General features: G+C 51.8%; 2 protein-coding genes across 2 annotated transcripts in view; one reads left to right on the top strand and one right to left on the bottom strand.

The window, feature by feature from the left end:
* SREBF2 (sterol regulatory element binding transcription factor 2) overlaps positions 1-17,723 on the top strand; it is a 24,788-nt gene extending 7,065 nt beyond the window's left edge. Inside the window, exons 5-19 of the mRNA XM_039725338.1 lie at positions 1,710-1,931; positions 3,019-3,133; positions 3,325-3,506; positions 4,292-4,484; positions 5,460-5,641; positions 6,333-6,606; positions 6,934-7,103; positions 7,301-7,469; positions 8,034-8,154; positions 9,624-9,733; positions 10,989-11,121; positions 11,630-11,798; positions 13,052-13,237; positions 14,112-14,223; positions 14,854-17,723. Of these exons, the coding sequence (XP_039581272.1) occupies positions 1,710-1,931; positions 3,019-3,133; positions 3,325-3,506; positions 4,292-4,484; positions 5,460-5,641; positions 6,333-6,606; positions 6,934-7,103; positions 7,301-7,469; positions 8,034-8,154; positions 9,624-9,733; positions 10,989-11,121; positions 11,630-11,798; positions 13,052-13,237; positions 14,112-14,223; positions 14,854-15,074 (2,559 nt within the window). The 3' untranslated portion in view covers positions 15,075-17,723. The remainder of the gene's footprint in view (positions 1-1,709; positions 1,932-3,018; positions 3,134-3,324; positions 3,507-4,291; positions 4,485-5,459; positions 5,642-6,332; positions 6,607-6,933; positions 7,104-7,300; positions 7,470-8,033; positions 8,155-9,623; positions 9,734-10,988; positions 11,122-11,629; positions 11,799-13,051; positions 13,238-14,111; positions 14,224-14,853) is intronic.
* On the bottom strand, positions 15,232-27,843 carry SHISA8 (shisa family member 8). Its single transcript, XM_039725339.1, has 4 exons — positions 26,950-27,843; positions 19,894-20,018; positions 19,649-19,789; positions 15,232-19,119 (listed from the first exon to the last, which is right to left on the bottom strand). The coding sequence occupies exons 1-4, from the start codon at positions 27,495-27,497 to the stop codon at positions 18,806-18,808; spliced, it is 1,128 nt and encodes a 375-aa protein (XP_039581273.1). The 5' UTR covers positions 27,498-27,843; the 3' UTR covers positions 15,232-18,805.

Here is a 27,843-nt window from a genome sequence, read left to right as displayed (position 1 = left end):
TTTAGTGTCCTCCAGTGGCACAGACAAGAGGGAGTTTTGAGGGCTGTTGTACACACGTCCAGGGCAAGTAATACCCCTGTTCTGTCAAGGGTAAACACACAGATTGTGTTGTTTGGCTGCCTTCCCATGGCCAGTAAGCAAAGATCAAGGGCACATTTCTGTTTGCCTTTTTCTGGTACTACGAGGAATATGACCTAAAATCTCAGTCTAGTTTTTAACTTGAAGCCAAAAGCTAACTTGCTCAGAGTACCTGTGGAACTTTCTTTTGCCCCTCAGTAGTGTCTAATAGTAGTATATTAAATGTGACAACTAATTAAACTGCTTTTCAGAGGGCATTTGCAGGGAGGATTTGTCATAATCATTGGAGGCGGCAATTGTGCTTCATGGCCTCCACTTCTAATCAAGTTTTAGAAATTTATGTCCCCAAAGAAACATTTATTATGATCTTGTACGTTCTGAACAGATATCTTTGTATAAATATTTACTGGGGGAGATAAGCTTGTCCACGTGGACCTAAATTTTGACTTGTTTTGCAATAGCATGGTAGGTTTCTTAGATACTTATTAGCAGCCAGGCTAAAATCTTCAATTAATCTGCTTGCTTTTAGATGACATTTTCACACAATTTGAAGCTTATGAGGCTGTGTCTATCTGAGGCATGTTTGAACACATTGAAATTAGGTGGATATTAGCCAAGGAAAGGTATAGGACGTAAATTCTCTTATTTGTCAAGTTCCAGCTTGAAGTGAAACTGAATTAATTTCTGGTATCCCAATTAGAAGGCTATTTCAGTTGAAATTGATTCTGAAATTGCTCATTACTAGTTTATTCTCATGGCTAGCTGCTCTAGGCTAGTTACTATGTTTTGTCTTTTGACAGAAATAACTCTTACTCTCCATAGCTACTTGCTTCCCTGATCCTTGGTGTACTTCAGAGAACACATGTGCCTTTCTAAATCTTGCTTTGCTGGATTAAGCAGTCTGAACTTTCTTTCATTGCAGCTGTCCTAGGAGCCCCTCTCTGCAGCTGCTGTGGTGGGATTCATCATTTTTTATTTCTGAGTACATACTGCTTTAGTTTATTTAGATGGTCTGTCCTACATCTAGATGCCCAAGTTTGAGCTTTCCATTCTGCTGTATATCACTCATTAGTCTTAGTTCCTCATATTAAGGCATTTTTATAGCTTATGAGTTAGGATTGTTTTCATTTAATGAAATTCAAATCAATTTGAACTGCGTTCCTCAAGCCAAAGGTTGTTTTTTCATAGTTGGATCCTTTCCAGCATTGTTGTTACTTGTTTCATTGGAAGTAGTGTAGGCTGTTGTTGTTTTCATGACTATTTGTCTAAAGAAAAGGTGGATTTTGACACTTGGAGTGTAAAGATTGTAGGAACAAGGAGGAGCTTTAGCCCCTTTATCTATTTAAGTGGATGAACAGAGTGTAGTATTGGCAGAAGTGTTGATGTGCTTGGAGAACAAGAGATGTTCCTATTCCACAGTGACCAGTGTGGGAGCCAGAGTGACAGATTTTTCCTGTGTTGCTGTGCCAATGCTTGTGCCAGCTAAGAAAGATGGAAGGAATTTGGCATCTCACTCGTTTTCTGAGCTGTACCAACTTTTCCTGATTCCTGTTTACTCTTTCTTTTGCCATCATAAACCTTATCTAAATTGCCTGATTTCTCTTGCCACTTGTTACGCCTGGTCTTTGTAGACCCTTGTGGGGAGCAATGGGACCATTTTGACCACAATGCCAGTGATGGTGGGACAGGAAAAGGTGCCTATCAAACAAGTTCCTGGGGGTGTCAAGCAACCTGAACCACCTAAAGAAGGAGAGAGGAGAACAACTCATAACATCATTGAAAAGCGCTACCGGTCGTCCATAAATGACAAAATCATTGAGCTGAAGGATCTCGTCATGGGGACAGATGCCAAGGTAAAGATGGGAGATAAGTGCAAATCTGGTGTCTTAAATACTTGTCTTGAGGTGCTCATTTGCTCTACCACTTGAAGCATTTGGGTACGTGCAGCTGTTAGTAGCATGCACTCGTGTATGGGGGTAAGACTGGTGAGAATCATTTGTGTTCCATAATTGTATTCGGGAAGGGTCATCTGTAAAATACTAATTTTACTATGCTAGTGGTACTGTTTCTTGAAAATAAGCTATACCTTAGGCATTTGTTCTTATATTAATTAGGTCTAACTTAAAATAGGCCCTCTAGGTAGAATATCCAAGTGGATGTTTTGATAACTCTGCTAAAGCAGATCTTGCTTCAATTAAGTTTCCTTTTCCATGTGACTGCAGTAAGGATGAGGGTTTACAGAGCTTTCCAATTTATTTCCTGTAGACACTGAGCTGTAAAAACTCCTGTTGCTCAAATATTGGAAGCTTTCTTGCACCACATATTCAGGGTTTGTTCCTGCTTGCTTTACCTCATGCTGGTGAGGCAGGCAGGAGTATTCTTGATACCTTCTGTGACTACTGCACAAATAAGTGCATGAGTGAAGTCACCTCCTATTGCTGGAAGTGGAAGCTTTTAAAAACATGGGTAGTGTGTAGTGGCTTTGTAGTAGTTTTGGCTTATGTTTAGAAGATAAACTTGCCCACTGCTGCTGGAAGCAAGGATTTGCATGGAGATGGCCAAGCCAGTAGGGCAAGGAGGGAACTACTTAGCTCAGAATTTATTGGTGATCAGACAGCAGTTTGTTCTATCCCAGAAGTGATCCACTTCATTTACAAACTGTGGTACTTTCTAAGGACTATTTCTGGCTGAAACCTATGTGTGAACTCCGTTGTAATTTGGATGTTAATCTGTTTCTCTTGTACTATTTTTGAGATCTTAGAGAGACCTCTTTCTTGTCTTTGATACCTTGCCTGCTAATGGCTCCTTTGCAGCTGCTGAGAGTCCTTGATACCCTTTTTTTCAGCACAGAATACAAAGGGCTGTGGTATTCCTACAGGCAGGAGTGATCCTTTGATACTCTTAATATAAACTGCTTTTTGTACATTTAATTCCTTACAGATGCACAAGTCTGGAGTCCTGAGAAAAGCCATTGACTACATTAAATACCTGCAGCAAGCTAACCATAAGCTGAGGCAGGAGAACATGGTTCTGAAGCTGGCTAACCAAAAAAACAGTAAGTTGTGGAGGCTCTGTAGCAGATGGGAGGCAGTCAGTGTGGATGTAGGATGTATCTTGCAGTTTATCCTTCACTGAAATTGTATTAATAGTGGCCAGTGTTACTCCAGATGACTGAGCCAATCTGAGAGCTACTGACAGTAGTCAGGATGGAGAAACATGTACATCATGCACTCTGATTTTTTTCAGAGCTGTTGAAGGGCATTGACCTGAGCAGTCTGGTTGACAATGATGTAGACCTGAAGATTGATGACTTCAACCAGAACGTGCTGCTGATGTCTCCTCCAGCCTCTGATACAGGATCTCAGGCTGGCTTCTCTCCGTATTCCATTGACTCAGAGCCAGGAAGCCCTCTCCTTGATGATGCAAAGGTAGTTGTGACTTCAGCTGTCAAATTCAAGCTGTCTTCTTCAGGATGTTTAAGAGCCAGAATTAAAATTCATATTCTCAAGAGTGGAAGCAGCAGACATCTGGCAAGCAGATTTGCAGGGCTTAGAGATCCTTTGTAAGGATGAGAAAAAACACAAACATGTGCCTATCTTTCTCTGAATTACTGAGACTATTTCCTGAGCTGTATTACCTGAGCCCTACCTTAGTTCCTGGAAGAACTGTGCTTATCCTTCAGCCCCTGTACAGTCTCTGTGCACTTGGAGTGCATGTTCATTACTCAAGGAGCCCATGGCTTTCCAGGATATGTATGTCCAGTGAGTAAAGCAGGGGAACTTGGAAATGGATAATGACATCAGTTGTGGTTAATGAGACCGTAAGTAATCAGAGTAACAAAAAGCTGTTAGCTGTCTTGGGCTTATGGGTTTGTTTTGTGGATATCACAGAAGTGGGTTTTCTGGGAGATCCTCAAAAGAGTAAGGGCAGCAAAGGTTAATCCTAGCCTAACCCAGGGATACAGTTACAGTTAATACCCAAAATGACTGGACACAAAAGGAAGTTGAAGGCAGTCAAATATTTCAGCCTTATCTTACTAAGCTAAGAAAAGCTTTACTGGAGTTCTTGCTCCTCTGGAGCTCAGAAGCAAATTTATATATGTTCTGTTTCTCCTTCTTCCCTACCCCTTCCTTGGCATAAACATTCTTTGTGCTCCAGAAGGGTAAACATTGAGTTTTTTCTCCTTTTCCTCTCCATTCCTATTCCCTTGAAGGTTAAAGATGAGCCTGACTCTCCTCCTGTGGCCCTTGGTATGGTGGATCGCTCCCGAATACTCCTGTGTGCTCTCACATTCCTCTGCCTTTCCTTCAATCCCCTGACGTCCCTCCTGGACGCCCGAGGAAGCGCCGAGTCCGACAGCCTGGTGCGCCACGGCTCCGGCAGGAGCGTGCTGACCATTGAGTCAGGTAAGAGCCAGGCTGGCCTGGGCTGCAGAGGATGTCCTGCCTCACGCCGTGTCCCCAAAAGCCACCTGCAGCTGTGGAGGCTGCCGGTCACAGAGGGGACGGTCGCTGTGGTTCAGCAGGATGGGTTTGTGTGCTCAGGGAGTTGTACGACCTTTGTTTAGTGGGTGGGGAGGGGCAGTGACTGCAGGGCAGGGCATGGAAGGACAGCCAGCTTGGATAAGGCTCCAGTTCACATCCAGTGTTGTTCTTGCATAACCAGCCATGGCTCAGCATGGTGAGGTTGAGGTGGCACCTATTTGTAGCCCAGCAGCTTGGGTTTTGGCATAGACCCTTGAAAAGTGGTTCAGGGTAAGGGGTGTCTTCCTGTCTTCACCAGCCTTTGAGGCGTGTTCACTTTGTATTTGTTTTTAAAGTAACTGACTGATTTTTGTCACTTAATCATAAAGTATTACTACTTTATGATTAAGTGACTACTTTAACTACTGTTTCTATGGAGTCTTGCAACTGGGCTTGTTGATACACTCATTCCATAAAATTCATAGTTAAAAGTGCAGCTTAGGAGAGGGTGGGGGGATGCTGTAGGCATGCAGTTGTTTTCCTGACTGGTAAGTATGGTTCCTCAGTGTTGCTTTGTAAATTTAACTAAGATTGGAAAAGGATACTGGAGTATTGAGTACCTGTGGGTGTGTCTTACAGAAAAATCAGAAGACAGCTCTTGGAAAGCTAAGTGCTGATTCATTTTTTTAATAGATCAGTCTTGTAAAAATAATCATTTAGTTGGGAATGTTGAGGGTTGGAGTTTGGATGAAGAGGTGTTGGTAAGGTGTTTCCTGATTTTACTGCACTCTTTGCAAAAGCTGATTAAACACGTGGCAAGCATAGCAAGACATCCTTTGGAGTGCACACTCGTCGTGCTGCCGGGCTTTTGGTGTCCAGGTTGGAGTTTAACTTTCCATTTTGGGATATCCATTGTAGATGCAGCTGGTTGGTTCGGTTGGGTGATGCCCACCCTAATCCTGTGGTTTGTGAACGGAGTGATTGTACTGAGCGTGTTTATAAAGCTCCTTGTGCACGGCGAGCCGGTGACCCGGCTGCACTCGAGGTCCTCGGTCACCTTCTGGAGGCACCGCAAGCAAGCGGACCTGGATTTGGCACGGGTAAAGCTGACTCGTCATTTTCCATCAAATGCATCTTTTAGATGGGATTGTGGGTGAATGTTTCTCAGTGAGGCAGTGGCTTGGCACTTGCAAGGTACTCTATTCCTTGAGTGGATCATCCTGTGTGATTTCGGAGAAGCTGTTGCCAGCTTCTTCTGAGCAGGTTACTGTCCTACTCAGCCTAAGTTAGTGAGGCAAGGAAGCAGAGGAAGAGGCTCCTAATTTCTGTCCTTGTTGCTAGCTACTGCATCTTGTATTAGTTTTTGGCAGCAACATGTTGGGTTTTGTCCAGAATCTGGCCTCTGCTGTGTCTGTCTGCTGTCCTCCAGCCTCTTGGAAGTCCTCTTTATTGTTGAGGAAACATTATATTATGATATTACATTATAACATTATATTGTTGAAGGACCCTGAAATTTCTGTGGTGTTTGACAAGGCCGGAAGCTCTTTTCCTCTAGTGCTGATGTCTCACAGGGAGTACAGGATCAGAACCATGTGTAGAAATTATATTTAAGGCCGGATTTCAAGCTGGTGTAAACTGCTGTTATGTTTTCAGTTTCTGTGTTGATGTCCCTCTGCTAAAGATCTTGTCCTGACTTGCACATGAGTTTGTCTTGCTCCCAGTGCCGAGGAGGTCCCAAAGTGTCTCTGACAGTGATTTTTGTTGCTGAACCTTTCGTTGTGTTATTTGCAGGGTGATTTTGCTGCAGCTGCGTCAAACCTGCAGACGTGCCTGTCGGTGCTCGGGCGAGCACTGCCAGCTTCCCGCCTGGACTTGGCCTGCAGCCTGTCCTGGAACGTGATCCGCTACAGCCTGCAGAAGCTGGCGCTGGTGCGGTGGCTGCTCAAGAGGACTTCTCACCAGTGGAGGGCACGGGAGGCCACGGCAGGATTCGAGGATGAGGCCAAGACCAGCGCTCGGGATGCGGCCCTGGCGTATCACAAGCTCCATCAGCTCCACATAACAGGTGGGAGCAGAGGTGGCAGAGCTGCTGTCTGGTTTTCCTGAATGAGGAGACTCAGCTGATCCTGCAGCATACAGGGAGAGCACTTACAGCCTCTCTCCTCTGGGAGGGCTGCTGTTAGAAATTAGCCTGAAAAACGTTACTAAAGCACAACAGGTTCATGCAATAGAAGAACTCTGTAAGAGCAGCTGAAGCAACAGCAGTGTAAGCTTCTCATATCAACAGGTTCTTGTTGTTTCTTTAGGATAGCAGCCCTGCAAATTGTGGTAGTGTTTAGTAGCTGGTACTACTGATTAAAAATTAACACTTTTCCTTCTCCTGCTGGTACAGGTAAACTTCCCTCCAGCTCAGCTTACTCGGGCTTGCACATGGCATTGTGTGCTGTGAATCTGGCTGAGTGTGCAGAAGAAAAAATCCCACCCAGCACAATGGCAGAAATCCACCTGACGGCTGCAGTTGGCTTGAAAACACGCTGTGGAGGCAAGCTTGGTTTCCTGGCGGTGAGTTGTGTTATCTTCCCTGATCACACCCTCAAGCAGAGATCTAGGGAAGCCTGGAAGCTGCCATTGCTCTATCTTGGAGAGGGCATCTACCAGTATTACAATTATAATATGACCTGCAGTTATGATACGATCTTTGTCCTTGGTGGTGCTGCTCTTTCCTTACTGTTCTCAATAGTGTCCTGTCCTTTCACCAGAGCTACTTTCTCAGCCAGGCTCAAAGCCTGTGCAGCTCGGAGCGCAGTGCCATTCCTGACTCGTTGCGTTGGCTGTGCCACCCCCTGGGACAGAAGTTTTTTGTGGAGAGAAGCTGGATGGTGAAGTCGGCTGCGAAGGAGAGCCTGTACTGCACACAAAGGAATCCCGGTGAGGGCTGCTCATTTCCCAAGTGTGTGGCATCCCAGCACTTTGAGGCAGTCTCTCCACTCTTGTCTGGGACAGAAATGGGTGTCATGTTTGAGAGAGTGTTCTTTTATCCCCACCCTGCTTGTGGTTCTGGTGGGTGAGAGGGCATGAGGAGCTGAGACGTCTCCTCAGCCTGCAGGGTCTGGCTTGCCTTCCTTTGTATCCTGTGTCATTGTTCTTGACTCTATCTGCTGGAACACGACCCAAAGGTGGCCCTGAATGTCTGGGAAGTGACTTTGGGGTGACCAAGGTCTACCCTCTGCAGAGCAGTGTCGTCACTGTTCTGCTGAGAGGCTGAAGTGCCAGAGGGATCTTTGGCCAAAGGCTGCAACTTTACAAGGGGATTGAAAGGATAAAAAAGCCCTAAAATTTGGTCTCTAAATCATTCCATTAGTTTCTTGAGAATTTCCCTCTACTATTCTTCCTCATGGTCTTTCCTACATTTTGATTCTTCTTTCTGAGTGTATTGGGAGGTGTCTAGGGCGATATGTGAGTTAAATTGTTTGGTTTATCCTTCTTCTCTAGCGGATCCCATTGCACAAGTCCATCAGGCATTCTGTGAGAACCTGCTGGAGCGAGCAGTGGATTCGCTTGTGAAGCCTCAAACTAGGAAAGAGGCAGCAGGACAAGAGGAGGAGGAGTCGTGGTGAGTATGTGTGGCCCACTGGGCACTGCTGGCCACAGCAGCAGGCTCTGAGGCAGAGCTTGTAACCACTGACCAAGTGCTGTGGGGCAGACTGCTTGGTTGGTCCTTGTTAAAGGCTTGGAGTGACAATGCTGGTCTGACCACCACTGTTCATTAGCAGAGCAAGCTCTGCTTCTTTGTATTAAAATCTCTCAAGTCAAAGGTGAACCTGGGAGTGGTGGGGTAATGCTGGTTGATTGCTCAACTAAATGGATGGTACTTTCTCTGCTAAGACAAAGTTTAATGTTCAGGAGGACTAAAATTAGTGTGCACCTACCTCTTCTATGGACCAGGACCTATGTCCAGGGCTTTTAGAGCAGGTCAGGGAGTGAACCCACCAGCTTGCTACTTTGTGTGTGAGTGTTCTTCTGACTGAGTGTGACATTTACCTGCAGTAAAGAACCAAACACACGTGTGGCAAGAGGAGGAAAGATGGTGTTGAACATAATTGTAATTGTCTCTAAGCTCCTTGACCATATGAAAGGAGAAAATAGGCGGGAAACAGCAGCTTTTGTATTGAACCATGTCCAACTTTCTCCTGGATTCCACAGGAAGCAGGAGCCCAGCCTTTGCTAGTAATTCAGCACTGTTTCTTGCTGATCTGCAGATATGCTGATGCCAGGCAAATGTTACCTACATATATGGGAAGCTCTGTAAGGATCCTGTCCCCAGAAAGTGTGGGTAAAAGCCTCAGATGGGAAGATAATCCAGTTTCCCTACCTGTGTAGGAAAAATACTCTAGCTTGGCTTTTTTCCCCAATCTCATCTGTTTCCTGGCAGAGAAGGAGCAACAGTTTGGTTTAATTGCTCATGATCAGATGCTGCTGTTGAGAGAAAGTAACAGGATTTGTCTAAGGGAGGTGGATTGTTACTATACTTGTGGGAGTCCTGTCTCCTCATGGGGAAGGACTAGATTAGTACAAGAGCAAGCTTTTTTTTTGTCCCACTCTAGGGATGGGAGCTCAAGATCTTCATCTGTAACGTGTCCCAGTTAAATTAGGTCATTGCTGCATATGCTATTTTCTCTGACCAGTAGTGAGAACGTGCTGTCACTTCCATGCTTACATATTTGCATATATGCAAATAATCAGAGAAGTGTAGTTCAGCCTCTTTTGGAGGCAATGATTGAAAAGAAGCCTATAATCAACTTGTAACATATGTCTATGTTTGAGGTGAGACTTGAGCTTAAATCTAGTTCTGTGCTGGTGGTCATGAAAGGGGAGATATGAAGCTGTTCCTCTCAGAGCATTGCGCTGCACTTCTAATCGTGGGGTGGTCTCTACAGTCCAGCAGTGTTGTCTGACTTGTAGAGCTTGAATTTTTTGTGGGCTTAATGGGTCAGCACTGTTTAAACATGACTGGTGGACAGAAGTGCCTTGGTATCTTCTGTCTGACAGCATAGCAAAGATCTGCCTTGTTCCTTGTTTCAGTGAATTCTCGGGTGCCATGGAGTACCTGAAATTGCTCAATTCCTTCTTGGACTCAATGGGAAGTGGAACCCCACCCTTTGCCAGCAACTCTGTACTCAAGTCTGCCCTGGGTAAGTCTGGCAGAACTGAACTCTTTCAGGTGCAGGATTTACTGCCAATACAAATTTCCTCTCCCTACCACCTCTCAAACTCTAGTCAGGGAGAAATGCAGTCCTTGAGCGAGGCCTGATTGCATGCCAGTGTGGTACCACAGCTCAGACTGGAGGAAAGTGATTAAGAAGGCTTATAGATTTGGCTCTCAATTGTAATGCTGAGTGCCCAGCCAGGGACTGCTGCTGTTTGTATTGTTGGGCAATGTTTTATTTCCAATCTGAACCCTGTGCCCTTGCCTGAGAGCTTGCTCCTAGCAATGCAAAGTGAGAGGAAGGGTGGAGCATATAAACAAACATAGCAGCATTGCAGTTGAAGTACAGGAAGGGGTTTTTTTCCATTTAATTACCCATTGCACTGAGTTGCCCCCACTTTCACGGTGGCTGTCAGATATATTCCTCAATCTCCAGAGACCTGCAGCCTCTGTTGTAAGCAAGCTCTGGGCATATATTGGGAGGGCTTGCTTTGGTCCCTTAGTGTATATTTATGGGATAGCAATGGCTGCAGAATCCCTCTGAACCATGCACTCATCTGGGCTGTGTTGGTAACAGGCTGCTGCAGTATTTGTTTAGCTTGGAGTTGGTACAGACAGCTCGCTAGGATGCTGGTGCAGCTTTAGACACAGACTAACTGCTGTACCTAAAATGTATAGAGCAAACATAGTAGGAAAATGAAATAATTATTTTTTTTAAAGGGAAGTATCTGCTTGGGCCAGTATTGCCATAGAATTGAAAAGCAGGTTAGAGTAGCAGAACATATGTCCTTTTGCCCTAAGCAGACTTTGGGAAGTTTTTGAGGGGGTGTTAAATAATGAAGGCAATTCTATAGGGAGCCCAGTGTACTGTCTTAGTAGTTATCAGTGCCAATCATGAGTGTATATATGAGTGGAATTGTTATTTTGTGGTGCTGAGTGGAGATGATTGTCAGAAAGGAAGTCAACAAATTTCTAGACAAGATGGTGGGATACATTCTTGTTGACAGGATACAAACATGCCATCCCAAACTCTGCTTGCAGTCAGATGTAGGGTATTCGCATGCTGCCAAGTTCCTTTGTGTTCTTGCAGCACATTTCAGCATTCACACGGGTGGCTGAGTTCCCGTGGGATCAGTTGGGGCTCATTAGCATCAATCCCAGCAGGAGGCACAGGCGAGGGCCTGTGCTAGCTGTCCCTTGCCCAGGTGTGAGGCAGCCAGGTGTGCTCTCCTGTTTTGCAGGTCCCGACGTGGTGTGCCGGTGGTGGTCAGCAGCCGTGGCCATGGCGGTCGCCTGGCTCAGAGGGGACGATGCAGCTGTGAGGTCACATTTTGCAGAAGTGGAGCGCATGCCCAAGTCCCTGGAGATGTCAGAGTGCGTAGGCCTCGTACACTTTTCAAACTGCTGCTCCTGCTAAACAGGGGTGACTCCTTCCCCTGTTGCTGTCCTGTGGGGTCACACCTACCTGTGCTCTGGAGCTGCATGTCTCCTGTGCTCTGCGAGTGCCAGTGTGCTCAGTAGTTCATGTGTATGTCAAGCCTTGCAGACTGGTAGTAAAGCTGTGGACTGGAATTCACAGTCATAGTTGCTTCTTCAGGGATGTCTTTTGGCTTTGTTCTAATTGCACAGTCTCCCACCTTCTAAAATCAACCAAAACTCACGTGATGATGGAAAGGATGGTGTCACCCTCTCTGTTCTTTTGCACTAAAGAATCTTTGCCAGCTTTCTCTCATTTTTCTGTTCTGTCTGTGTAGGTGAGGAACAATTGCCATCTTTTTTCTGTCTAAGGAGTGATGATATCTCTTGAAGGTGGGAGAGTGAAAGCTGATGTGGTAGCAACATGACATGGTATTGCTTGAAAGCAACCTACTTTCTCTTTCAGGAATGCCCTGGTGAAAGCTACCTTCTACATGTGTAAAGCTATGCAGGCCTCTCTGTCTGGGAAGGCAGATGGACAGCAGAGCTCCCTGGGTCACTGTGAAAGGGCCAGCAGTCACTTGTGGAACAGCCTCAACATGAGCAGTAGCACGTCCAGCACTGTCCTCAACAATGTAAGCATTGTAATCCCTGGGATTACACATGGTCTGCCTTGGTTGTAAGGTTGGTCTTGCTGCAGGTGTGTCACTTCTCTGTTGTAGCTGCGTTCTGCATTTACTCTGTGTATCATGGGATTAGAGGGGAGGCTTCTTCCCTTCTCCTTGAAAAGGGCATTGCCATTGTTCTGTTTCTGCTGCATGGGGGAGCAGAGCCCTAGGTACAATGTCATGTCCCTGGGCATGGTGTGAGCTCTTGCTCCTCTTGTGCCAGTAGCTGTCACCCCTTTCTGGGGCTTTGACCAGTTTGAATTTGGCTCTGCAGTATGGAAAGTATCTTATCTCTCTCCTCTAGGTCAAGTTGGTGAATCCTGTAAAACGGCTGTCACCCCTTTCTGGGGCTTTGACCAGTTTGAATTTGGCCCTGCAGATATGGAAAGTATCTTATCTCTCTCCTCCAGGTCAAGTTGGTGATTCCTGTAAAACAGGACATCACCAAGTCAAGTCTGCTTGTTTCAGACCACACTCATGAATGTTTGAGTCCTCTGACACAGAAGTGTGACTGTGCTGTGCTACTCCTGAGTTTGTGTGGGGCTTGTTTTTCTTCTTTCCAGGATTATGTAAAACTGGAGCTTCCCTCCATGGCATATGGGACGTGGTTCTGGTCCCTTTCGTCGTTGCTGGGTGGCAGCTGTGGTGCATTGTAGTTGCATTGCATGTTGTGGCAGTGACTGTGCAATGTTTCTGCAGTGCAGTACAGAGGCACTCTCCGTTCAGCAGCACAGGCAGAGAGCCCTCCCCGAGCCGGGAGCGGTGCTAGGGGGCAGCAGCAGATGGGGAAAAGGGTTTGGCAGCCACTGTCGGCTGTGCCGAGACTGCCTCTTTTTTCTCTGCAGGTGGCACGGTTGTCTTTGCTGTTTCCCACTAGTTAGCATCACTTTTTGGGCAGGAAAGCCTCTGCAGGAGGCTGTGTTTCTGTGGGATCAGTTTGTATTTGTTAGCACTGATCCCAGTGAAAGGTGCAGTCAAGGGCATGTAACATTGACACAATGTGCCCTTGGCACGTTTCCTTGTCTTGGTCGAGAGATGCCACTTGGGCAAAATGCAAAGGCCGGTGCATTGCAGGGAGGGCAGGGGAGCCCCCCAGGCGGGCAGGAGGTTCGGAGGTGCTGTGGTTGCCTTCCCACAGCTGTGTCAGCAGCCGTGCAGCTTGTTACTCACCCAATGCAGTGTTACTAAAAGTGTGTGCCCGGCCATCTTGGCTCTTGCAGATGATCCAGCTGCTGGCCTGTGACCTGCTGCTGTCCCTGCGCACCAGCCTGTGGCAGAAGCAGGCCAACGCCAGCCAGGTGCTGGGTGAGACCTACCACGCCTCGGCGCCCGAGCTGACGGGCTTCCAGCGCGACCTGGGCAGCCTGCGCAAGCTGGCCCACAGCTTCAGACCCGCCTACCGCAAGGTGATGGCTGCCTCTCCTGCCTGCTCCGCCTCCGCTTGTCTGCGACCCTTCCTGGGGGCGTGGGAAGCTGGTGCCCTTGGAAACGGGGTGTATCTGAGCTTGCGTGGTTTGGTTACTTAGGGTGGGATGCTCTTCCACTACCAGCCTCTACTTTCTGTTGGTGGGTGATGAGGGAGGCTCTCGTGGGAGTTCAGGGTGTGTGGGAAAGTATTCACTTTAGTTTCTGCATAGAAAACCATCAGCACACGTGTATTGCCAAATACCATGGCATCCTGTCTATTAAGACTGGGTCTGTCCCTCTGGGGAGTGTGGAGGGAAGCTTCCTCAGCCATGTTGGCTCTGCTGAGTAGCTGGAGAGTCAAATGCCTTCTGCATCTGCAGAGCCCCAGGTGCTTTTCTTGCTATTTCCCCACTTCTCTTCAGTTTATCCAGTTTTAGGCCTCTGTAGAGAAAGTAGATTCTAATACTTGGACACAAGAATTGTCCTGGTGTTGTCCAAACTCTGGATTTCAAAGTTTGATGTTGTTACCAAAGCACTGCACTAGCAGCATAGATTGAGAATCCTGCCTGGACCACAGTACCAAATTTTGCTCTCAGATTTTTCTACCCTGTTCCCTGCTCTCAATACTTCCCCTTTCCAGGCCATTCACAGTTAGGTATCAACTTTTTTTCCCCTTCCTCATGGTTGCCCTGACCTGCAAATTCCCCAGAGACAGGTGGAAAGATGAGGGAGGAGCGTGGAAATGGGTCTCTGTTTTTGTCAAGGTGTCAGTGCTCTGCTCTTGAAATGTGGTGGCTGAGGGATGACAGTTCAGCCACAGCATTGTCCCTGTGACAGCCCACCTCTCATCTTCCATCCTGCCTTCCCTTCCAGGTCTTCCTCCACGAGGCCACCGTGCGCCTGATGGCAGGGGCCAGCCCTACCCGCACGCACCAGCTGCTGGAGCACAGCCTGAGGCGGCGCACGCCCCAGAGCAGCAAACAAGGTCAGCCCTGGGGCCCAGGCAGCACCCCACTGCAAGGGGGACTGGGAGGGGACACTGCTTGGGCAAGGTGTGGGGACATAGATACAACCTGCAGTGTTTTCTGCTGTGTCAGGATAATGAGCTGCCATCAGCCTGTGGCTCAAGGCAATGCTTCTGCCATGTTCTCTACAAGCCAGCTAACGAGAGCTGCGAGCCCTGGGCTGGAGCTGTCAGCCAACAGACTGGAAACCATTTGCCTTCATGAAGCTACAAGTGCACGAAACTTGGCAGTCTGGGGTTTGGAGCAGTCAGTGCAAAGGCAGAAGCTGGGAATTCTAAAGGGAAGAGCCAAAAGATGAAGGATATAAGGGAATGGGAAGCATGCATGTTGGGATGAGCCCTAGGAAATGAGCTGAAAGGAACTGCCTCTGTAGAAGACAGGACTGACAGTTCCTAGCTGACTCTAGCTCAGAGTGTTCTCCTCTGCCAGCCTGAAGGCCCTCAAGGTGCCCCGTGCTGCTGGCTCAGCCAGGGGCTGCCAGCCAGAGCAGCCTGTTCCCGGTGGTGGCAGTTGAGGGCCTGTGTGCTGGGGTGTTCTCACGCAGGTGGTGGCTCTGTTACGAGCGTTCTCTCTTCACTGTTTGCCTGTAGGTGAACTGGACACGTTGCCTGGCCAAAGGGAGCGAGCCACAGCCATCCTGTTGGCCTGCCGCCATCTGCCCCTGTCCTTCCTGTCCTCGCCAGGCCAGCGAGCGGTGCTGCTGGCCGAGGCTGCCCGCACCCTGGAGAAGGTGGGGGACAAGCGCTCCTGCAACGACTGCCAGCAGATGATTGTCAAGCTCAGCGGGGGCACGGCCATCGCTGCCTCCTAACGCCGGCATGGCTTCCCTTTGTGCAAAGACAGCCTGGTTGAGCATCAGCCTGGACTTCCCTTCTGGAGCTTAGAAAAAGTGCTAGGTTAGGGCTGTGCTGGTGGGATCAGGATGGGGGTGGGAGAGGGAGGGAGGGTTTTGGGTTTGAATTTTTTTGTAAACTTGCCCCAGGTTTAGCTTTACTAGCTTCCTTGCTTGTTCTCAGGCACTGCAGCAGGAATCTGTCTAGTTGTGGTTTCTGTCACTATGCCTGGGGCTGTTGAGAAGCGCTGCCCCGACACAAATCACCTGTCCCTGCTTGGGAGAGAAGCCCACAAGCCCACGGCATAGAGAAGTGGCACATCCCGTGTCTGTCCTCAGGGGTATTTTGTTCCCTTTCCAAACACCTCTGCAGAAAGGAAATCTCTGGTGAGGGCAGAAGATCTGTTCAGGCCTTGTCCCATGGGGCTGCTGGGGCCTAAGGCTGTTCCCAAAAGAGAGGGAAAGGCACCAGCTTTCCTTGAGTTGTGTGTCAGGAAACTGAAGCCCCCTAGACCCAACTTACCTAGGTGCTCTGGGATTATTGCTTGGGGCCAGTACTGCCTGGAAAATTTCTCTACGGTTTTTATACAGGTTTTTTTATAGGAATGTTTGTGGCTTTACAAAAACATGGGGAACAATGCAGCAGATTTCCCTTCCCTTCTGCTTCATGCATCTTTTCCTGTGATAGCTGCCTCCAGTTTTCAGCAGGGGGTGGGTTTGTGGCAAAATGCAACAAGCAGAGCCTGATAAAAGACCTTGGCATCCCTGGTCATCTGGTGCTGGGTGGCAGCAGAGGTGGATATGCTGTGCCCTGCACTTGGCATGAAGGGTGAATGCTTCTCTGGTGCCTTTTTGTTGATGCAGAAACAATTTTTAGAAACAGTTTTTTTTATGTCACTCAACTCTCAGTCCCAGAACTTGTCTTCAGGTGTTTCTCTTTACCTTCTCTAACTGCTCCACAGCTCTTGCAGGATTTGGGAGGCACTGGTATGGGGGTGCAAGTCTCCCGGCTTTGTTACCGTTGCTATTCCAAGCAGTTTGAGTTGCAGGTGTTGAATTGCCTGTGACTTTCCAGGAGTGGGAGGTGGATTTGGGACAGGGAGAGAACGGTTTGCCCTCTTTCTCTCTGCCTTTCCTGTTGCATCTCTCCAAAGAAGTGCAGAGTGGTTGCCCTCTCTCATGTGCATATGTGGAAACCAGCATTTGGCAAGTGGGCATTGCTGTTCCTCCGTGTGTACGGCCGGCGTGTTCTCCATGTTGGCAGCTCAAAGCATTTAGATACAGGCAGCCATCCAAACCCATCCTGTCCCAATCAGGCCTGTACTGCCCAGCTCCTGCAAACTTGGACTGTTTTGCAAGAAGCTTTTACATGTATCCAGCTCTTGCAGAGAGGCATGAGCTGCTTCAGAATGAGAGGAGAAAGTTAGGGGCTTGTGGTTTCCCTTTGCACAGGATCCCTTTGGCATCTGGGAGGGCCATTTCACGTGCTGCAGTGATTGAACACAGGTAATGCTAGTCTTGGAGTTGCCCAGCTTCAAGGAGATGGAAACTGGGGCCAGGAGAAGCCTGTCTCCCAGCAAAGCCTGTTCCCAGTGATTGTGGTCTGTAGCTGTGGATGAAAGCATGGGGACCAGAAGGTGTTTGCCTACCTCCCCCACTTCATTTGGGGAATAGCTGGTGGACACCCAGCTGCAATAGCTGGTACTGTCCTGCTGGCTGGGGTGTCCCTTGCTTCCTGGAGTTGGTGGTTGGAGGGGGAGCTCATTGTTGGAGGGGAAGAGGTTGCTCTCAAGAGTGTCTGATCAGTGTAGGGGACGCTCTGGTGACAGCAACTTCAGCTTTGAGCAGGTACCCTAAGTGTGCAGAACAGCTCTTGATTTGTACACATTTTGATTCCTCATTGCCAAGTCCAGGAGCTTACCAGTGATCCTGTTTGGGGGCAGTAGATTGCCTCTTCCTGATTTTTTTCCTCTTCTGTGGCTCTCAGCTGTGGCTGTTTTCCTTGTCAAGGAGTTTTTTTCCTAAAATACAGAAACTCCTTGCCTGTGGCAGCCTCTAAGTTACCTTGCATTTCTCCAGGTCTGCGTGTGCAGCATGTGGGCAGTTCTGTGCTTTAGTAAAATGGGAGGTAAGGCTTTGGGAAACAGTGATGCTGAGGTGTCACTTTGTCACTAATGGTAGTCTGAGCCCTGGGGGCTGGGCCGCAGGGAGTACTGGCTGGGCCAGGAGCTGGGAGAAGCTGTTGGGCTGAAACCCAGGTAGTGAATAGCATGAAGTACCAAGGGTCCTAGTATGGCTGGTATGTCTCTGCCCCCTCCAGAGTGAGGGATCTTTGCCCTGTTTTTTTTCTACACTGTTCAAAAAATTGCTGTCCATCTGTCCCTACAACTTTTTTTTATATGTGTGTGTATATACTGTAACTTTTTGGTTTGTGGGTGGGAGGAAATTGTTTTATGGATTATGTGAAGAAAGTCTATTTATCCACATGGAGTTCAGAGTAGGGATGCTTTGTGATATGAGATGCAACTGGTGGTGGGGAAGTTCCCCAGGGAACATATCTGCTGTCTGAAAACCCTGTTCCAGGGCTTCTGAGCATCTGTTACCTAATAAAGATGAATGTTACCACCACCTCCCACCTGCCCTCTTTCTCTTAGCTCTATTCATCCCACCCAGCAGCTGCTCTTAAGCAGAGGTGAGCTTGAAAAGTCCTTTAGAGACATAAAAGCTCACAGGCGCCTCGTGAAGCTGTCAGTCCTCTGTCCGGATGACCTAGAGAACAGAACTGTACTGTTTGCAGTGAAAGTCCCTTGGAGGAGCAAGTGTGGTGTCTCCATGCTCCTCTGGAAGCAGCTCAAGAGGATGATAGCTCAAGCAGAGCCAAGGCAAGGTGGAGCTGGGCCAGAAGCCTGCAATTTTAGGAGCTTGTCTAGGGGAGGAAGGCTGTTACCTGACCTTGCTTTAGAACAATGTCCTTTCGCTCCATCTCTTTGTTTCTCTGCTCCCCCTGGTAAAACTCTGTCAGAACCATTAAACTTCAGGCAGAGAAGATCTGAGTTTTGTGCAGCTGCTTGAAGGGTTTTGCAGTTGTCCCTGTAAGCTGTGTTCCCACCACGTGCCCCATCGCGAGGGGTTCCCCAGGCCCTGTGGGGCAGTGGGCTTTGCGCCCTGCTGCCCCGGGGGAAGGTTTTGTGAGCAGTGTGAAGTTCGCCAGCCAATTCATGCCAAGGCCGTACAGTTTAATGTGTTATTTATTGACAAGGTGGAGGCTGGGGCAGTGGGGAAGGGAGGAGGCTGGGGAGGGCAAGGGGCTGCTCGGGCTGTGCAGGCAGCGTGGGGGCGGTGCTTTGAGTCAATCGTTCTTGCCCGCACCTCTCAGAGGAGCCAGGTGGGGCTGCCTGGCCCCAGCGGGATCTGTTCCCAGTCTGCCCAGCACTGGCCCCCATCCCCTGAGCAGGGCACGGCCAGTGTGCCCCCGGCTCAGCCTCTTCCGGACGGGGGCTGAGAGCTCCTGAAACTTGTCCGGATGAGTCGGCGGTGCCTCCTCGATGGTGAAGCGCGGCTGGCAGTCCGCATGCCTGGCCCAGGAGGGACTGCCGCTGTGGCCGGCCTCGCCGTTTGGGTGAGTCCTGTGCTGCTCTCCTGCGCTGGGCTGCCCCGATGGCAGCAGCTCCCGCGTGAGGGGCAGCCCCGGGCCCCGGTGGCACTGGCCGTCACACGGTGACCTCGGTCTTGCTGTTGGTGGCGAGGTGCCGGGAGTGCTGCCCGTACAGCGAGGCGGAGGGGCCGAAGGCCTCGGGTGGCCCCTCAGGGCGCAGCGTGGCCAGGCCCGGCCGGCGGGGGCCGCGGTGGGGGCCCCCCTCCCAGCCCCCCGGGAAGGCCAGACCCCCCGACACCTTGGGGCCCTTGGCCTTGGGCAGGGGACAGCCCTCGGCCAGCACCGGGGCCTCGGCTGGGAAGGGCAGTGTGCTGGCGGGGGATGGCTCCAGCCCCCCGAACCGCCTGTAGAAGTCCTCGGTGGCGCTCTCTGTGGGGACAGGCGTGCGGTGTCACCCCTGCAGGGACACTCCCTTCTGCTGGCACGGGGGGACTAGGGAGGGTGCAGTGGTGAAGAAGGCTGGGATGGGGCTGTAGGAGGGATGCCGGGTGCTGGGGGGGGATACTGGCAATGAACTGGCTGGGCGTGCTGTTGGGAGATGCCGGGGAACCGGGACTGTGGGGCAGTGCAGAGTGTCCATGTGGATGCTGAACCCTGATGGGGTGGGCAGTGCTTCAGCTCGGTGTGGGGTGCTGGGTGCTGGTTGACTGGGAAGCGCAGTGGGTCTGTGGGGGCACCCTGGGCACTGACTGGCTGGGCAGCACAGCTGGCTGCTGGAGTGGTGGAGGAGCTGCAGAGTTTCTGCTGTGAGCAGCCACCCCAGGAGCATTGGGAAACTGGGATGCTTGTCCTGCCTGTGCCCCTTTGTGAGCCCCGTGCCTTTCCTCACTTACTTTCTGGGGTCAACAGGGTGCACGCCCCCAGCCACCATCCCACCTCCCACGGCAGTGGCACTCACCTCCAACCTTGAGGGTGGTGTAGGAAGTGTAGTCCGGGGCTGACAGGGCCAGGCTGCTGGCCAGCGGCAGGCGCTTGCCATGGCTGTGGGGCCGCCCCAGTGAGGGGGCAATGGCCACTGCGTTGTTCAAGGGTGGCTTGTCTGGAGGGGCAGAGACGGGAGGGGGCTCAGCCATAGACTGTGCCCTCCCACTGCCTTTATTCACTCAAAGGAACTTATTTTTCCCCACCACACCAGTGCCTTACCTGTGCTGTTTCTGGGGGGCCCTCGGGCCAGCCCTTCACTCAGCGGGACCTGCACACCCCCCATGAGGCTGTCCATGTTCTCAGAGGGGCTGTGGCCTGGCTGCTTCAGCAGATCTGTCAGTGTCCTGGAGAGGGGGTGAAGGGCTGTTAGAACAATATCCTGCTCCCCTGGGACCCCTAATTCATCCCAGCGCTGAACTTCACTCTGAAGGCAGAGCTAGGCAGCCTGGGGCTAGGAAAGAGCAGCTGGGAGCAGTGCCCCCAGAGTGCCCCCAGGCTTCTGCAGCCCGGGCTAACAAGTCCAACAGCTAATTGGGATCTGGCTGGGGCTGAGCCCTCCCGGAGCCGGGAGAGTGAGGAAGAGCCGTGAGAGTGGTGAGGAAGATGCATGGCTTGCAGCAGGCTGCAAGGGTACGATGAACTGGGGCAGAGCAAACTGATCTGATGGAAGCTGGAGCAACACCTTTGGGATGCTGCCCTGGAGCAAGAGCCTGGTGGAACAGGGGAGAGGAAGAAACACCTCCACTCAAGTCCCTTCGAAACAGAGAAGACCCCAAGGAAGGGATTAGAGAAGCACTTGTGTCCCTTCAGGGAAGGAAATAAACTAGTGGCAGCCTCTGGCGCAGGCGCTGTCTGTGCATAACACCCTCCTTGTAAGTAACAGCATTAAACATTAAACACCATTACATAAGATAGAGCCCTCTTTCGTTTAACATTCATGGACAGAGATTCTGCAGTCCCACCACAGTGTGCTGGCAGTGCCAGAGCGAGGCATGCTGCTGGTGCCAGAGCAGGGCACACAGGCAATGCCAGAGCAGAGCACGCAGGCAGTGCTGGAGCAGGGCACACTGGCAGTGCCAAAGCAGGACACGCCAGCAATGCTGGAGCAAGGTACACCAATGCTGGTGGTGCCAGAGGAGGGTACAACAGCAGTGACAGAGGGAGCACATTGGCAGTGCTGGAGCAGGACCTAGCCACGTGCCACTGCAGCCTTTGGCAGCGAGTCTCAGAACAGGATGGGATGCTCCTACTGGCGTAGGGCTTTGTGATCAGAAGACACACCATTGCCCCTGCAGAGACCATGCCTGCATGACTGCAAGAGTGCAGGGGTGTCCACTCAGGGCTTTTTTTGGCTTGCTAATCCCCAGCTCACTGTCAGCGTGCCTTGCGCCTCGAAGGCTCTGGCTGGCTCACAGACGCACACCGTGAGCTGACGGTTAGCGAGTGGTTGGACGATAAAACAGCAGATTAAACTCAACATGCATAAATGCAAATTGGAGAGGAAGGGGGGAATAATCCTGACTTGGTAGATGTGTCAGCTCATGGCACCAGAGTGCTCAAAAACCTAGTGAACGTGATGCTCAGAATTTCCAGGAAAAGCAGTGGGAACAAGGGAGAAGGCAAGGAGTTGAACCTGGGGGATGCTTATGCTTGTGGCGACCTGAGGGAGCCTTTTCCCTCTCATTTTGGAATCAGTCAACATTACAGGGTAGGGGCAAGAGCAAAGCTACAAGGAAGGGTCACTCACCCTGTGGGTTAATTTCACATCATTCTTGGGAAGCTTTGTGTAGCAAACCCTCTGGGATCACTTAATCTCCAGATGGGCCAAGAGAACCCTGATAGAGCTGAAGAAACTGAAACGAGCGAGGAACAAACCCTGGCAGCTGACCAGCTGCAGGGCAGCTTGGCAGAAAAGGGCCTGGGTATCCTGGTGGACCACGAGCCAGCAGAGTGCCCTTGGGACAAAGGCGCTGAATGGTTTCCTGGTCTGCATTAGGCAAAGTGTTGCCAGCAGGTCTGAGGAAGGCGATCCTTCCTCTCTGCTCAGCACTGGAAAGGCCACACCTCTGGAGTGCTGGCTGCAGCTCAGTATAGGACAAGCATGGATGTACGGGAGAGAGTCCAGGAAAGGGACACAAAGTTGGGACTGGAGCATCTTTTGTATGAGGAGAGGCTGAGAGAGCTGAGACTGTTCAGCCTGGAGAAGTGAAGGTTTTTGGGGATCTTATCAATGTACGTGAGTATCTGAAGGGAGGGTGCAACAAGGACAGCATCAAGCTGACAAGAGGTGAGAGGTGCAAACTGAAACAGGAAATACTGTTTAAACAGAAGAAACAACTTTGTTTTTCCTGCAGGAGTAGTTAAGTGTTTGACCAGGCCCCCTGGGGAGACTGTGGCTTCTCCATCCTGCAGCTATTCAAAACCTGCACCTTCCCAGGAGCCTTCCTGCAACAGGCCAACCCACCCAGGGTTCCGGGTTCACGGATGCTGCAGTCAGAGAATCTCTGGGCACAAGCCTAGGCAGGCAGGGGCTGTGCCTAGGCAGGGCAGGGGGAGGCAGGTCCCCGAGGCCATGGGTGTGGGCTGTCAACTCGGGGAGCTGCCGCCCTGTCAACTCCCACCTTCCCTGGGGTGTGCTGCTCTCCAGCCCCTCCCCACTGGACGCTGCCGGCTCTTGCCTGTCCCTGGGGCCAGCGCTCAAACAGGCTTCTTTCAACAGGAAGTCCGATGCGATTTGACCTATTTTTTAAATTATTTTTTTCTTTTCCTCGGGTCTATTTATGAAGCTTGAGCAGTCCTTTATCTATGATTTCTCTCCACATAAATCTGTCAATGCTCTTTCTCATAAATGTGCCCTCCGTGCTGACCGCTTAGGGCATGTGGACAATAACAATTAACAACAACAGCTCGAGCAGCAATTAATGAGCTGTTTTGCTAAGGTGAGGAGCACGCACGAGTCCCCACACTTGGATTCACCCTGCCCTTGCACCACGAGTAGTGCCTCTGGCCAGGGCTGCCAGGAGGGCTCTCAGGGACTGCACCCCTTCCCTGGCTCATCCCCAGGTGATGCAGTGCAGGGAAGGGGGACATGGGAGGTGACACTATGGAGGAGCTGTTGTCTCACTGAACATCACCTTGGGGATTTTGAGCCTTTGGGTGGGGGCTTGAGGAAGGTCAAGCCACATCTCCCTAGGTCACCTGGTGGTCTGCAGCACCAAGATGGATCTGCAGTGCAGATGGAGGAAGGGAATACAGAGCAGATGTAGATTTAGACCTGCACTGCTCATTTGCAAAAATTCCTGATGAATGGAACCACTGAGGCCTCCATCCACACTCTGGCCATGGATGCAGAGAACACCAGGCCATGTGTGCAGGTGTGTTGCCACCCAGCTTGCCTGAGCACCATCTGGGGGGGACATGCAGCCACCACCATGGCAAGCCTAGTTCTGCTTAAGGGTGCAACAAAGATGTCCCAAACCAGCCTAGTGCAAGACCTGAGACCAAGCACAGAGGCAGATCCAGAAGCAATAATGATGGAGGCCAAGAGATCCTAGTAGCAGAAGCCATGCATGAAGCACTCAGTGCTCCTGATTCAGCCCCAAGGGATGTGCTTGTGTGGGAGCTAGATGCTGACCTGGCACGGCAGCCCAGCCCAGGGCCTGACTCACTTTTGGGAGGCCCAAGCCCCATACCTGGCCAGCCCAGCAGGAGAGAGTATGCAAGTCCTGGCAACGGGCAGGGAGCAGTGGGGGTAGACAGGAGTACAGCCTCCAGGAGAGAGGAGAGATAATGAACTGATGGGGTGAAGTGACATTGCCGTGAGCTGAACCCTTGGTGGGGACACAGAAGGTGGCAGCCACTGGAGGAGTTGGGTTATCAAAGTGTCTTTGCAAAACTGGAGTTGCAGTGGTGGGTATTGGAGCTTGGGCAAAGTGGAAATCAGCATCCCTAAACATGATGTTCAGTTTAGGGACAGAGCTCCAGGTCTCCTTCCCTACTGGAGCTGGATCCTCTTTCATCCCCCAGAGAGCCAGGGCAGCTCGTGATAGCACACCATGCTGCCTGCAAACACCTTTTCTAGGTCTTCACCACTACCTGCTACCATGGACATCAACTGCAGGCATGGCCCTGGACTTGAGCATTGCCAGAGAAACACCCAGCACAGCTGGAGGCGCAGTGGGGCCAAATTTGGGGACCCCAAATAGCACAGGGAGACCCAAGGAGTGAAAAGGCAGAGTTGAGCACTCACCCACTGCAGCTGCCAGGGCACCTGCTCCTAAGAGCTATTTGCTCCTCTCCAGAATCCCCCCTACTCCCTAGGAGGCTGCTCCTTGCCCAGTTCTTCCCGCAGGGTTGTTCACACCAGCTATAAATTTGCAATTCCCACCCAGGAGGTTTTCTGGGTGAGGTCTGGGGCACGTGCTTGCTGTCAGTGTAATGGGCACAGACAGATCCTGGAGGCCCCCAAGGACCCAACGTCCTCGGAGATCTGGGGACTGAAGAAAAACACAGGCAGGTGTTCCTGACTCAACGCGGGGTTTGGCCAGGCTAAGCGAGTGCCGGGGACAGATGCCAAGCATGAGCCGAGCAGGAAGGAGAGGGGATTGCAGGAGCTGCCATAAGGTCCTGCAGGAGGAAGGCGGATGAGGATGGGAGGACAAACCAGGTAGCTGCAGTCACTTGAGCACTCACTTCCCTGGGTGGACCAGCAGCCAAATCCATGAGGAGACAAAGACATGCTGGACATGGCCAAGGTGTTGGGGGTCTCAGGACAAGCTGGACACAGACTCAGGTGTCTCCATCAGTGAGGAGCTAATGGACTTTTTGCCCCTGGTCACTCTTCTTGGGTTTGGACCAGGACTGGAACCATGACAAACAACATCTGGAGGTGCAGAAGTGGTTGACCTTACCCCCCACGTGAGAAACCTGCAAGCAGCAGCAATGGGAGCTGTCCAGCGCAGCACAAAGTGCTCCCCAGGAGCGGAAAAACCCCGGCAGGAGGGAGGGACAGGAATGGAAATCAAGACAACCGTGCAACAGGGAGCTGGCCCAAGGCCATGATGCGGTGCCCAAGGAGCAAATGAGAAGCTCCTACCTGAGGCGCCAGGAGAGAGGCAAGGTGGCACTGCCCATGCCTTGGACCATGTGTGGGTACAGTGGCAAGGCAGGTAGAAATAGCCCTGCTGTCTCAGAGGCATCCAGATGAAGCATATACCCCCAGCTGCCCAGGCACAGTGGAATGGAGGTGGCAGTATCCCTTTTAGGATGCTGATGCTGTGTACCCAGCCTTTGACGCTGTCTCCATCAGCCCAGCACCACGGAAGTCATGTCAGCCTGGTGTCTTGCCTGGTTCCTGGGGCTCTGCACCTGATGCACCACTCCTGCCCTGCCACAGCTTTGCAGTCACCATCCCTGAGGAACCAGAGCTGCTCACAACTTGCACTGAAGGACACAGGGCACAGAAGAGGGCAAGACTTCTCCTGACTTCTGCAGTGATGGAGGTGCCCTTCTGATTTTGTCCTCAAAGACGGATGAGAAAAACTCACCTTCTCCCCATCTGTATGCTAGTGCCCAAAAGACCTATGGCTTTATGGAGAACAGGCACCTATCTCTCCAAACTCAGTGGGAAAATTCAGGCTTGCATGAGTTTAGAGGGGCAGGGGGAACCAGGGGAAACACATGGCTCCAGCAGCACAGAATTGAGGCTACCCACAGAAAACAGCCCCTGGTGTGTGGCAGCAGTCCCACCAGCATCCCACCAGCATGGTGGTGGGAGAAGGCAATACCCAATGGCAGGGGATGAGGACACAGGTCTGGGTGTCCCAGGATCTGACCCCTCCCTGAGCACAGTATCTCCTTCCCAGGAGGTGGGGGGGATGACCAAAAAAAGACGCGGCGGCAGGCGAGTGGAAGGGGATCAGGAGGCTGGCGGAGGCCGTATTGATCCTGTCAAGGTGCCAGCACTTCCTCAGGCAACACGGGGGGAGGCGTGGGCACGTAGCAGCACACAGCCAGGCTCCCTGCCAAGGTGGGGGCATGGCATGGATCCCCCCAAAACTGCTTCTTGTGTCTTAGGAGGGTCCTGTGATCCTCTTCCATGGCTCAGTATGACCCTTATCAAACCAGGGGTGATCAACCTCTGCATCCCTGGGTGGGTGCAAGAAGTAGGATGGGTCTGGATTTGGGGTGCAGCATAAGTCCCAAATGTCCCAGGGGGAAAAGGGTGCTCCAGGGGAAGGAGAGTGTGATGGTGATAGGGGTTGCAATCAGGACAGTTGCCTGACAATTCTGATGAAATAATTTCCACCAGCCCTGCTTTTCCTTTTTTTAAAAGCTAAAATCCCTTAACAAAATGGAAAATGGCATGAAAATGGGTTTCTCTCCAGGCTTGATGTCCTCACCGGGAAGATGCAAAGTAGAGCCCCAAAACAGGGAGAGAAGCATGTACTGGCAGCAGGAGGGAGAGGGGAAGATGCAGCGACAGCCACAGCAGCAGCACAGGAGTTGCTGGGGGGGGTCTCCAGTGCCCAAGTGTGTCTGACACCTTGACCTTCCCCCCGCCAGCCCTGTGCTCAGCCCCAGGAACGGGCTGGAAAGCAGGGGTTGGAGCCACAGGGCATGGACTCCAGGAAGAAGCTGCCCAACTTTCCACTGGAGGGTGTGCTCCCCGGGGTACAAGAGTGTGGACACCCCCTGCAAGGGCAGTGTCCCACGCCACTGCACAGAGCAGGCACCAGGGCACACACGTGTGTGCACACATGCACACAGAGTTGGCGCAGCAGCCACAGCAGTGGAACTGTCATTGCCACCTCGTCTCCCCAGCACTGCAAGCAAGGCTGAGATCAAGGGGACTGCAATCCAGAGTCACCCCACACCCCAGACCTGGTCTCACCTTCCTGGGACACTGGGAACCACACATTTGTTGGGGGGAGAAAGCCACGTCCTATAGCTCACATGTCACCCACCCCACTGCCTGGTGGGTTGGCACTCCTGAGCCAGGGACATGCCTCCTCAAGAGACAGAGCAGGTCATTTTGAGAGGAGATGAGTGTACAACCACCCCTTCTCGTGGAGGCTGTCCTGGCTGCCAGCCCTCCCTACCAGCCAACCCACCCCCTGGTGTTTCAGCATGCTGGACAGGGATTTTAGGGATCACCTCACCCTCTCGGCAGTCCCAAGGTGAAGCCAAGGCTCAGTCTATGCAATCGGCTAGGAACATGAGCTGCCACCCTTGGGGAGATGAAACAGGGAAGATGGGGGGACTGGACCCCTTTACCTGGAGACGGTCATCTCTGTCTGGGGACCCTGTGCCTTCTCCAGGCCCAGCTTGGTGAAGATGCCCACCAGCACCATGATGGCCACCACACCGCAGATGATGTAGACGATCATGTTGGTCTTGTCACGAGTGGGGTCCTCGGGGGTCTCGTCCACCCGGGCAGGCGGCTGGCCCGTGTTGACCCAGTTGGGGGTGTCGTAGTTGGAGCAGCCACTCTGGTCCAGCCGCCCGGGCTTGAACTGGCAGCAGAAGCGGTACCCGCAGGTCCCGCAGCAGTACTGGTAGATGCCGGCGTTGCAGTTGAACGGGGGATCCCACTGCCCCATCACGTCGTAGTACCCGCGGCAGCGGTCCCCCCCCGGTGGTGCCGCTCCGGTGGGCGCGGGGACCGTGGTGTCCGGCGGCGGAGCCTGGCTGCTGTTCCCGTTCTCCCCGGGCCCCCCGGTGCTGGGCTCGCCGCTCCACACCCGGCCCGGCTCCAGCAGCACCAGGCAGCAGATACCCACGACGTAGCTCGGCTCCATGCGCCCGCGGCTCCGGGGGGCCATCCGGGCGAGGAGACGAGTTAGAGCCGCTCGCCCGGGACCGGCCGCATGGCCGCCGAAGAGCCCCGATGGAGGAGAAACGGGCTGGGGAGAAGGGGGGCGTAATGGAGGGAAGGCAAAAAAGGGTAGAAAAAAAGAAGTGGGCGAAAAATAAAAGTGCGAGGGGACGTACCCCTTCCCCGTTTGTCCCCAGATCGGCCGACAGGCAGAGATTCAGAGCAGGGGGCGAGGCGGGCGGCATGGGAGAGCCGCCGCCTCCCGCCGGCCGGGGAGGGGACGCGGCGGCGGGCGGCGGGAGCGGGCGGGCGGCTCGGGCGCCGGCGGCCGCCCCATCCCCGCGCCTCTCCCG

Source organism: Passer montanus, unplaced genomic scaffold (genome assembly GCF_014805655.1).
Source record: "Passer montanus isolate IOZ18808 unplaced genomic scaffold, ASM1480565v1 scaffold55, whole genome shotgun sequence".
In the NCBI taxonomy this organism is placed as follows: domain Eukaryota; kingdom Metazoa; phylum Chordata; class Aves; order Passeriformes; family Passeridae; genus Passer; species Passer montanus.
The sequence above is the reverse complement of the archived record's forward strand: the minus strand, read 5'-3'. Positions and strand labels throughout refer to the sequence as shown.

What these genes read in the sequence shown, in the direction of transcription:
- SHISA8 (XM_039725339.1), bottom strand. Translation starts at nt 27,497, where the DNA reads ATGGCCCCCCGGAGCCGCGGGCGCATGGAGCCGAGCTACGTCGTGGGT. An exon ending in GCCCCCCAGAAACAGCACAG is followed by an intron (nt 19,790 to 19,893) that starts GTAAGGCACTGG and finishes CTGCCCCTCCAG; the next exon opens with ACAAGCCACCCTTGAACAAC. An exon ending in CACCACCCTCAAGGTTGGAG is followed by an intron (nt 19,120 to 19,648) that starts GTGAGTGCCACT and finishes CTGTCCCCACAG; the next exon opens with AGAGCGCCACCGAGGACTTC.